Source organism: Oncorhynchus mykiss, chromosome 13 (assembly GCF_013265735.2).
Source record: "Oncorhynchus mykiss isolate Arlee chromosome 13, USDA_OmykA_1.1, whole genome shotgun sequence".
In the NCBI taxonomy this organism is placed as follows: domain Eukaryota; kingdom Metazoa; phylum Chordata; class Actinopteri; order Salmoniformes; family Salmonidae; genus Oncorhynchus; species Oncorhynchus mykiss.
Genome location: NC_048577.1, coordinates 27449594 through 27461819, shown reverse-complemented (window position 1 = coordinate 27461819; position 12226 = coordinate 27449594). Strand labels below are relative to the sequence as shown.

The window sequence follows — 12226 nt, the reverse complement described above, 5'->3', positions numbered from 1 at the left end:
GTAGTGTTGGAAGTTATTTTATAGATGACATCATCGAAGTTGAGAATCGGTAGGATCGTCAGTTTTACGAGGGTATGTTTAGCAGCATGAGTGAAGGATGCTTTGTTGCGATATAGGAAGCCGATTCTAGATTTAATTTTGTATTGGAGATGCTTAATGTGAGTTTGGAAGGAGAGTTTACAGTCTAACCAGGTATTTGTAGTTGTCCACGTATTCTAAGTCCGAGCCGTCCAGAGTAGTGATGCTGGACGGGCGAGCAGGTGCGGGCAGCGATCGATTGAAAAGCATGCATTTAGTTTTACTTGCGTTTAAGAGCAGTTGGAGGCCACGGAAGGAGAGTTGTATGGCATTGAAGCTCGTCTGGAGGTTAGTTAACACAGTGTCCAAGGAGGGGCCAGAAGTATACAGAATGGTGTCGTATGCGTAGAGGTGGATCAGAGAATCACCAGCAGCAAGAGCAACATCATTGATGTATACAGAAAAGAGACTCGGCCCGAGAATTGAACCCTGTGGCACACCCATAGAGACTGTCAGAGGTCCAGACAACAGGCCCTCCGATTTGACACACTGAACTCTATCAGAGAAGTAGTTGGTAAACCAGGCGAGGCAATCATTTGAGAAACCAAGGCTGTCGAGTCTGCCAATAAGAATGTTGTGATTGAATACGGCTGCACAGTAATGTCTCTTATTGATGGCGGTTATGATGTCGTTTAGAACCTTGAGAGTGGCTGATTTGCACCCATGACCAGCTCTGAAACCAGATTGCATAGCGGAGAAGGTATGGTGGGATTCGAAATGGTCAGTAATCTGTTTGTTAACTTGGCTTTCGAAGACCTTAGAAAGACAGGGTAGGATAGATATAGGTCTGTAGCAGTTTGGGTCTAGAGTGTCACCCCCTTTGAAGAGGGGGATGACCGCGGCAGCTTTCCAATCTTTGGGAATCTCAGACAATACGAAAGAGAGGTTGAACAGGCTAGTAATAGGGGTTGCAACAATTTCGGCAGATAATTTTAGAAAGAGAGGGTCCAGATTGTCTAGCCCGGCTGATTTGTCGGGGTCCAGATTTTGCAGCTCTTTCAGAACATCGGCTATCTGGATTTGGGTAAAGGAGAAATAGTGGGGGCTTTGGCGGGTTGTTGTGGAGGGTGCCGGGCAGTTGACCGGGGTAGTGGTAGCCATGTGGAAAGCATGGCCAGCCGTAGAGAAATGCTTATTGAAATTCTCAAATAAAGTGGATTTATCGGTGGTGACAATGTTTCCTAGCCTCAGAGCAGTGGGCAGCTGGGAGGAGGTGCTCTTATTCTCCATGGACTTTACAGTGTCCCAGAACTTTTTGAGTTAGTACTACAGGATGCAAATTTCTGTTTGAAAAAGCTTGCCTTAGCTTTTCTAACTGCCTTGCTATTCGATGCTAATGCAGAACGACTGATTTGGGGTTGTACCTGGTAGGTTCATTGACAATTTGTGTGAGATTGAGGGCATCAAGCTTAGTTTGTAGGATGGCCGGGGTGTTAAGCATGTCCCAGTTTAGGTCACCTAGTAGCACAAGCTCAGAAGATAGATGGGGGGCAATCAGTTCACATATAGTATCGAGGGCACAGCTGGGGGCAGAGGGAGGTCTATAGCGGCAACAGTAAGAGACTAATGTTAACATGCATGAAACCAAGGATTTTACGTTTACAGAAGTCAACAAATGAGAGCACCTGGGGGGTGGGAGTGGAGCTAGGCACTGCAGGACCTGGATTAACCTCCACATCACCAGAGGAACAGAGGAGAAGTAGGATAAGGGTACGGCTAAAGACTATACGAACTGGCCGTCTAACACGTTCAGAACAGAGAGTAAAAGGAGCAGGTTTCTGGGCACGATAGCATAGATTCAAGGCATAGTGTACAGACAAAGGTAAGGTAGGATGTGAGTACATTGGAGGTAAACCTAGGCATTGAGTAATGAAGAGAGATAGACTGTATAGTCTCTAGAGATGTTTAAACCAGGTGATGTCATCGCATATGTAGGAGGTGGAACAACATGGTTGGTTAAGGCATATTGAGCAGGGCTAGAGGCTCTACAGTGAAATAAGACAGTATTCACTAACCAGGACAGTAAAGGACAAGGCAAATTGATATTAGAGAGAGGCATGCGTAGCCAAGTGAACATATGGGTCCAGTTAGTGGTTGTGCTGGCTGGGGACACGGTGATTCAGACAGTTAGCAGGCTAACAAGCTAACAGTTAGTAGGCCGGAGCTAAACAAGCTAGCAGTTAGCAGGCCGGGTTAGCAAGCAAGCAGTTAGCATGGGCTAGCAGTTAGTAGACCAGGGCAAGCTAGCAGTTAGCAGACCGGGTTAGCAAGCAAGCAGTTAGCAGACCGGATTAGCAAGCAAGCAGTTAGCAAGGGATAGCAGTTAGCAGACCGGGCAGGCAAGCTAGCAGTTAGCAGACCTGGTTAGCAAGCAAGCAGTTAGCAAGGGCTAGCAGTTAGCAGACCGGGCAGGCAAGCTAGCAGTTAGCAGACCAGGGCCCGGCAGTTTAGCAGTTAGCAGACCGGGTTAGCAAGCAAGCAGATAGCAGGGGCTAGAAAGTTAGCCTTTGGGGGGGGGGGGGTCGCAATGGGGGTAAGTCTGTTTTTGCCTCTTCGTGCAGTGACGTCGATAGACCAGTCGTGGAATTAGTAGGGTCACAAGTAGCTCTAGGTAGCTAGCAGGCCGATATTGTAGCCCAGGAGTATGCTTCGGTGGTAGCACAGGAGCCCTGGCCGGCTCTAGCTAAGTTGGTGCTTGCTCTAGGATTGAAACGCTAGCCAGGAGTAGTCATCCGGGATTGCGGTTAGCTAGTTGTGAAGATCCAGACGAAAATGTTCAGTTTGCGGTAGGAATCCGGGGATAAAAATAACAGGTCCGTTATGCTCTGGTTAGAGTCACGTTGTTCGAACTGGCGAGAGCTTTCCGAGCTAAAGGTTAGCTGATGACCGCTGACAATGGTTTGCTGACTGATTTCTGGTAGTTAGCTGGCTAGCTTCAGTTGAGGGATTCCAGATCCGAAGTAAATATAAATACTTATATCGGTATCGGCGTTGAAAAATCATAATCGGACGACCTCTAGTATGTATACTTGTGATGGTGAGAACATGTTTTTGTCTGAAATACAGCTGTAATGACACTTTGGGAAAAATTCAACTTGGTTAAACTTCTCTAGTGTCCGTGAGTTATTTACTATGAAAAATTAGAACCTAACGCTATAACTACTGTTCCCTGAAGGAGGGAACCGAGGTACAACACCTGTTTGGCCCCACCCTTCCTGGGTCGGTGAAGAGCGGTATTAAATTTAAGGAATAAACCCGAGCCTCACGCTCATCACCTGTAGAAGGAGGGGCTGGCGTAGCAGTAAGTCAAGTTTGTTTTTGTAAATGTTGTTTTTTTCGTCTTTTTTTGAATATGTTGCAATATATTTCGATTTCTTTTTCAATTTTTACATTAAATATACCTTCCGGCAACCGTCCTCACCCAATGTGATAAGGATCTGCTATTTTTTTAGACCTTATAGCTAGAACCTCCATCAGAAGCTAACCAGCTAATTAGCTACTAGCTATTTAGTCATTGTTGGCCACGGCTATCGGCCTTCACCTTTAGCTCAGACACCAGCCGCTTTTAGCCTGGATAATACCTGCCAGTTTGCACAGCGCGATATCAACCCTGAGCATATTGGACTGTTTTTCTCCACTACATCACCGTATTCCTGCCGTAAGCTCTGGAACATTACACCGGAAAATCGCAACTAGCTGGCTGCTACCGAGTGGCCCAGCCCCGAAGCTAGCCTTGAGCCAGGCCCATCTCCCGGCCTGCTCAGTGGACTCTATGATCACTCGGCTACACAGCTGATGCGTCCCAGACTCTTCACTAAGAGGACTAGAATCCACTACTTCACCGGATTCCTGCCGTAAAAGCTCTGGACATTTGCACCGGAGTGGCTATAGTGGCTAACGCCCTTGTCCCAAAGCTAGCGCCAGTTAGCCTCGAGCCAGATGCATCTCCCTGCTAGTAAACAAAATTACTCCACCCACAATACCTCTTTTGCCAATTGGCCTGACCCTTTGTCGACGCGAAGGCCCGCCGATCCATCACGACTGGTCTGCCGACGTAATTCCGTCCGATGTGCCCTCAACCGGCCTTTGCCAGACGTTGGTAACGCCCATGTCCCAAAGATAGCACCAGTTAGCCTTGAGCCAGGCGCATCTCCCGGCCTGTAGAGTAACGACTACCTAACGACTTCCCTGTTTCATGTATTGCTGTTCACTGGACCTTCTGATCACTTGGCTACATAGCTGATGCCTGCTGGACTGTTCATTAATCATGGTACTCCATTTTGTTTATTTTGTTTATCTGTCGGTCCCAGCCTCGAACTCAGGCCCTGTGTGTAGTTAACTGACCCTCTCTGCCCATTCAGCGCCGTTTTACCTGTTGTCTTAGCTGATTAACTGTTGTCTTACCCATTGTTGTCTTAGCTAGCTCTCCCAATCAAGACCTGTGATTGCTTTATGCCTCGCTTTATGTCTCTCTAATGTCAATATGCCTTGTATACTGCTGTTTAGGGTAGTTATCATTGTTTTATTTTACTGCGGAGCCCCTAGTCCCACACAACATGCCTCAGAGAGCTCTTTTGTCCAAACTCCCACACATGTGCTGACCTCACCTAGCATAACTAGGGCCTCAAGAGATGCAACCTCTCTTATCGTCACTCAATGCCGAGGTTTACCTCCATTGTACCCGCAAACTACCATACCCGTCTGTACATTTTGCCTATCCTACCACGCCCAGAAATCTGCTCCTTTTATTCTCTGTTCACGCACTAGATGACCAGTTCTGATAGCCTTTAGCCATACCCTCATCCTACTCCTCTGTTCCTCTGGGGATGTAGAGGTTAACCCAGGCCCTGTGTGTCCCCAGGCGCTCTCATTTGTTGACTACTGTAACCATAAAAGCCTTGGTTTCATGCATGTTAACATCAGAAGCCTCCTCAAGTTTGTTTTACTCTCTGCTTTAGCACACTCCGCCAACCTTGATGTCCTTGCCGTGTCTGAATCCTGGCTTTGGAAGGCCACCAACAATTCTGAAATTGCTATCCCCATCTACAACATTTTCCGTCAAGATAGAACTGCCAAAGGGGGAGGAGTTGCAATCTACTGCAGAGATGGCCTGCAAAGTTCTGTCAAACTTTCCAGGTCCATGCACAAACAGTTCAAGCTTCTAATTTTAAAAATGAATCTCAACAGAAATTAGTCTCTCACTGTTGCCGCCTGTTACAGTGAGTTTAGGTTGGGGAAACCACAGAGGAGAGGGCTTTGGACCTCATCTCAGTGAGTTTAGGTTGGGGAAACCATGGAGGAGAGGGCTTTGGACCTCATCTCAGTGAGTTTAGGTTGGGAAACCGTGGAGGAGAGGGCTTTGGACCTCATCTCAGTGAGTTTAGGTTGGGGAAACCACGGAGGAGAGGGCTTTGGACCTAGTTCATTGCATTGAGGAGGAGAGAGCAGCTGTAACACAGTACCTGGTCTAGTACATTGCACTGAGGAGGAAAGAGCAGCTGTAACAGTCTGGTTCCTGACATTGAGGAGGAGAGAGGAGCTGTAACACAGTACCAGTGGTGTAAAGTACTTAAGTAAAAATACTTTCAAGTACTACTGAAGTAATTGTTTTGGGATATCTGTACTTTATTTTACTATTTTATTTTTTGACAACTTTTACTTCACTACATTCCTAAAAGAAAACAATGTACATTTTACTCAATACATTTTTCCTGATACCCAAAAGTAGTCGTTACATTTTGAATGCTTAGCTGGACAGGAAAATGGTCCAATTCAGCACTTATCAAGAGAACATCCCTGGTCGTCCCTACTGCCTCTGATCTGACGGACTCACTAAACAGAGAACATCCCTGGTCGTCCCTACTGCCTCTTATCTGGAGGACTCACTAAACACAAATGCTTCATTTGTAAATTATGTAAATGTGTAGGAGTGTGCCCCTGGCTATCTGTAAATAAAAAAAACAAGAAAATGGTTCCGTCTGGTTTGCTTAATATCAGGAATTTGAAATGATTCATACTTTTACCTTTGATACTTAAATATATAAAAAAACATACTTTTAGACTTTTACTCAAGTAGTATTTTACTGGGTAACTTTCTATTTAGGTATCTATACTTTTACTAGAGTAACTCTCTAAGGAATCTATACTTTTACTCAAGTATGACAATTGGGTACTTTTTCCACCATTGATCATGAGTCTAATCTGGTCTCCTTCGACATGGTTAGCCTCATTATGAGTCGAATCTGGTCTCCTTCAACATGGTCAGCCTCATTATGAGTCTAATCTGGTCTCATTCGACATGGTTAGCCTCATTATGAGTCGAATCTGATCTCCTTCAACATGGTCAGCCTCATTATGAGTCTAATCTGGTCTCTTTCAAAATGGTGAGCCTCATTATGCGTCTAATCTGGTCTCCTTCAACATGGTGAGAGCCTCATTATGAGACTAATCACTGATCAGTATCGATCAGACTTTTGTTTTCTTTTAAGTTATTAATTAATGATTAACACACACAAGTTCTCAGATGTGTGAGGTCTTTACCTATTTCTAACAGTATCATTTCAAATGGAGAAAACATCTCAGCAAAATGGAAACAATGTGGGAGGATTAGCAAACCAAATGTACAAGTGCATTGGACACGGCTATGAGGTCAATACTAATCCCATCATGTCTACATTGGACACGCCTATGGGTCAGCAGGTCGCCTAGTGGTTAGAGCATTGGGCCAGAAACCAAAAGGTTGGTGGATCGAATCCCGAGCTGACAAGGTAAAAATATGTCGTTCTGCCCCTGAACAAGGCAGTTAACTGTTCCCCGGTAGGCCATCATTGTAAATAAGTATTGGCTCTTAACGGTCTTTCCTTGTTAAATAAAGCTTAAATTAATCAAATAATTTTTAAATGTAGCAGAATTAAACAATGATTGTGTAATATCATCAGACTAAATTAGAGTAACAACACAATAAAACAGACAAACAGGGAATGTTCAATGACACACTATAGTTCATTCTGTGAATCAGCCCTTTATTTCCTATCATAAAGAACACCTGTGGAAATGGGCAGTGGGTTTAGGCATCCATCTGACTCCAAAACAAGACATAGTTGAATAGTGTCTAATCCAAATAATCAGCACAATGTAAGGTGATAGTGCAGGGCTGGAACAGAAACCTGCACACCCAGTAGCTAGATCTCTAGCAGCAAGGTTGGCCATGCATTTTCTACGTCTCTGCATCATTGCTTTAACAGTATTGGTGTAGTCATACAACTTATATTATAACAGTAAACCAACAGCATATTCAGAACATTCAGACACCTTGACTTTTTCCACATTTTTACATTACAGCCTTATTCTAAAATGTATTAAATAATAGTGTTCCTCATCAATCTACACACAATACCCCATAATGACATCCCAATAACGCATAATGAAAAACAGAAATACCTTATTTACAGACCCTTTGCTATGAGACTCAAAATTGAGCTCAGGTGCATCCTGTTTCCATTGATCATCCTTGAGATGTTTCTACAACTTGATTGGAGTACACCTGCGGTAAATTCAATTGATTGGACATGATTTGGGCACACACCTTTCTATATAAGCTCCCACAGTTGAAAGCGCATGTCAGAGCAAAAACCAAGCCATGAGGTCGAAGGAATTGTCAGTGGAGCTCCGAGACAAGATTGTGTCGAGGCACAGATCTGGGAAAGGGTACCAAAACATGTCTGCAGTATTGAAGGTCCCCAAGAATACAGTGGCCTCCATCATTCTTAAATGGAAGATGTTTGGAACCACCAAGACTCTTCAAACATAGCAATCAGGGGAGAAGGGCCTGATGTGACCAAGAACCCACTGGTCACTGTGACAGAGCTCCAGAGTTCCTCTGTGGAGATGGGAGAACCTTCCAGAAGGACAACCATCTCTACAGCACTCTATCAATCAGGCCTTATGATAGAGTGTAGAGGTCGACCGTTTCTGATTTTTCAACGCAGATACCGATTATTGGAGGACCAAAAAAGCCGATACCGATTATTGGAGGACCAAAAAAGCAGATACCGATTAATCGGATGATTTTTTTAGTTGTTTGTAATATTGACAATTACAACAATACTGAATGAACACTTATTTTAACTTAATATAATACGTCAATAAAATCTATTTAGCCTCAAATAAATAATGAAACGTGTTCAACTTGGTTTAAATAATGCAAAAAAAAGTGTTGGAGAAGAAAGTAAAAGTGCAATATGTGCCATGTAAGAAAGCTAACGTTTAAGTTCCTTGCTCAGAACATGAGAACATATGAAAGTTGGTGGTTCCTTTTAACAGTAGTCTTCAATATTCCCAGGTAAGAAGTTTTAGGTTGTAGTTATTACAGGAATTATAGGACTATTTTCCCTCTATACCATTTGTACTTCATTAACCATTGACTATTTGATGTTCATATAGGCACTTTAGTATTGCCAGTGTAACAGTATAGCTTCCGTCCCTCTCCTCGCTCCTGCCTGGGCTCAAACCAGGAACACAACGACAACAGCCAACCTCGAAGCAGCGTTACCCATGCAGAGCAAGGGGAACAACCACTCCAAGTCTCAGAGTGAGTGACGTTTGAAACACTATTAGCGCGCACCCCGCTAACTAGCTAGCCATTTCACTTCGGTTACACCAGCCTCATCTCGGGAGTTGATAGGCTTGAAGTCATAAACAGCGCAATGCTTGACGCACAACAAAGAGTTGCTGGCAAAACGCACAAAAGTGCTGTTTGAAAGAATGCTTTCGAGCCTGCTGCTGCCTACCATCGCTCAGTCAGATATTTGTATCCTTGTATGCTCAGTCAGATTATATGCAACGCAGGACACGCTAGATAAACTAGTAATATCATCAACCATGTGTAGTTAACCAGTGATTATGATTGATTGTTTGTTTTTTATAAGATAAGTTTAATGCTAGCTAGCAACTTACCTTGGCTTACTGCATTCGCGTAACAGGCAGTCTCCTTTTGGAGTGCAACGAGAGGCAGGTGGTTATATAGTGTTGGACTAGTTAACTGTAAGTTTGCAAGATTGGATCCCCCGAGCTGACAAGGTGAAAATCTGTCCCTGAACGAGGCAGTTAACCCACCGTTCCTAGGCCGTCATTGAAAATAAGAATGTGTTCTTAACTGACTTGCCTAGTTAAATAAAGATTAAATAAAGGTGTAAAAAAAAATATATATATATATAATTCTGCCAAATCGGTGTCCAAAAATACCAATTTCCGATTGTTATGAAAACTTGAAATCGGCCCTAATTATTCGGCCATGCCAATTAATCGGTTGACCTCTAATAGAGTGGCCAGCCGGAAGCCACTCCTCAATAAAAGTCACATGACAGCCCACATGGAGTTAAAAAAAAAAAAGCCTCTCAGACCATGAAAAACAAGATTCTCTGGTCTGATGAAACCAAGATTGAACTCTTTGGCCTGAATGCAAAGCATCACATCTGGAGGAAACCAGGCACCATCCCTACGGTGAAGCATGGTGGTGGCAGCATGATGCTGTGGGGATGTTTTCAGTGGCAGGGACTGGCAGACTAGTCAGGATCGAGGGAAAGATGAACGGAGCAAAGTACAAAACAATTTCCATTGATGAGGCTAATATCCATATCATGCTGAAATCAATTTAACAGGGGGCAAACATTTAGGGTTATACATTGTGACATCATTAAAAAACTGTTACTACAATGTGTAAAACATTCTACATTGTGACATTATTTAATTGATATCATGAAACAACTCCTTCATGTATGTATTTTCTGATGTTTGATCAGAGATCTTTTATCAGAGTATCTTTTGTCACATTGATCACAGCTATGAGATTTCTCTCCTGTGTGTGTTCTCTGGTGTACAATCTGATGGCTAGATGTAGAAAAACTCATCCCACATTGATCACAGCTATAAGGTTTCTCTCCTGTGTGTTTTCTCTTGTGTGATACCAGGCTGCTTAAGTGAGTGAAACTCTTCCCACATTGAGTACAACTATAAGGTTTCTCTCCTGTGTGTGTTCTCTGGTGTACAATCTGATGGCTCGATGTAGTAAAACTCATCCCACATTGATCACAGCTATAAGGTTTCTCTCCTGTGTGTTTTCTCTTGTGTGATACCAGGCTGCTTAAGTGAGTGAAACTCTTCCCACATTGAGTACAGCTATAAGGTTTCTCTCCTGTGTGTGTTCTCTGGTGTACAATCAGATGGCTAGACGTAGTAAAACTCTTCCCACATTGAGCACAGGTATAAGGTTTCTCTCCTGTGTGTGTTCTCTGGTGTGATACCAGGTTGCTTGACTGAGTAAAACTCTTCCCACATTGATCACAGCTATAAGATTTCTCTCCTGTGTGTTTTCTCTGGTGTGATAACAGGTTGCTTGAATGAGTGAAACTCTTTCCACATTGAGTACAGCTATACGGTTTCTCTCCTGTATGTGTTCTCTGGTGTATTGTCAGATAGCTAGATGTAGTGAAACTCTTCCCACATTGATCACAGCTATAAGCTTTTTCTCTTGTGTGAATTCTCATGTGTACTTTTAGTGATTTTGATCTTAAGTAACTCTTCCCACATTGAATACATCTATAAGATTTCTCTCCTGTGTGTACTCGCTGGTGTATTTTAAGTTCTGATGAAGACTTGCAATGTTTCCCACAGTCAGAGCAGCAATGAGATTTCTTCCCTGTGGGTTTCTGCTGGTGTTTCTGGAGGTGTTTTGATTTGGGGAGACTCTTCTCTGCCATGTCAGCATCATGATTTTGTTGAGGCTCCCCAGAGGACCCACGGTAGTCACTTCTCTCTCCTGTGTGAACAACAAAGTCAGACATACGGTTAAAGGCCCACAACAGCAGAAATCTACTGTAAAAGGTGATGCCGACAGCCATTACGTTGTACAACAATTGACGTCTGTAATGAATGTTAAAATTATTTAAGAAATGTCTTAAAATGAGAAAGAACAGTCATATTTTCATCTTGTTTCCACATTAGTAGTAATATTGATTATTGTAGGCTAGGAAACAGTTATTAAAGTTGTTGAAATCCTAAGCAGTGTGCCAATCGACTTTTGGTTTCCAATATAGTATAGTATGGTTTAAGGCCCACAATAGCAGAAATCCACTGTAAAAGTTGATGCCAACAGCGAAGCCATGATGTTGAACAACAATTGACGTCTAATGAATGTTAAAATTATTTGACAATTGTCTTAAGACAGTCAAGTGAGCAACAATAGTCAAATTTAGTTTTGTTTTCACATTAGTAGTAACATCGATGATTGTAGGCAAAAAATAAGTTATTAAAGTTGTTGAAATCCTAAGCGGTGTGCCAGAAGACTTTTGGTCTCCAACACAGGCCCCTTTCTGTGTTTACTAAAATTAGTGCCTGCTGCTGCCTACCACCGCTCAGTCAGACCGCTCCCTTTAAATCATAGACTTAATTATAATACAATAACACACAGAAATACTGGCCTTAGGTCATTAATATGGTCAAATCCGGAAACTATCATTTCGAAAACGAAATTATTCTTTCAGTGAAATACGGAAACGTTCTGTATTTTATCTAACGGGTGGCATTCATAAGACTAAATATTCCTGTTACATTGCACAACCTTCTATGTTATGTCATAATTACGTAAAATTAGTTCGCAACGAGCCAGGCTACCCAAACTGTTGCATATACCCTGACTTTGAGTGCAATGAACGCAAGAGAAGTGACAACTTTCCCTAGTTTAATATTGCCCGTTAACATGAATTTCTTTTAACTAAATATGCAGGTTAAAAAAATATACTTCTGTGTACTGATTTTAAGAAAGGCATTGATGTTTATGGTTAGGTACATTTGTGCAACGATTGTGCTTTTTTCACAAATGTACTTTTGTTAAATCATCCCCCGTTTGGCGAAGTTGGCTGTCTTTGTTAAAAAGAAAGTCTTCACAGTTCGCAATGAGCCAGGCGGCCCAAACTGCTGCAGATACCCTGACTCTGTTGCACAGTACGCAAGAGAAGTGACACAATTTCCCTAGTTAAAATAAATTCATGTTAGCAGGCAATATTAACTAAATGTGCAGGTTTAAATGTTTTACTTGTGTATTGATTTTAAGAAAGGCGTTGATGTTAATGGTTAGGTAGGTACACATTGG

General features: G+C 42.8%; 1 protein-coding gene across 3 annotated transcripts in view; it reads right to left on the bottom strand.

The window, feature by feature from the left end:
* Positions 1-12226, bottom strand: part of LOC110487368 (gastrula zinc finger protein XlCGF57.1-like) — a 98996-nt gene that overhangs the window by 76400 nt on the left and 10370 nt on the right. The window contains exon 2 of one of the 3 annotated variants that reach the window (XM_021559294.2): positions 9599-10894. The exons of the other annotated variants lie outside the window; for them this stretch is intronic. Coding sequence (XP_021414969.2) covers positions 9849-10894 — 1046 coding nt within the window. The 3' untranslated portion in view covers positions 9599-9848. Of the gene's footprint in view, positions 1-9598; positions 10895-12226 lie in introns of those variants that run through there. 3 annotated transcript variants of the gene reach the window in all.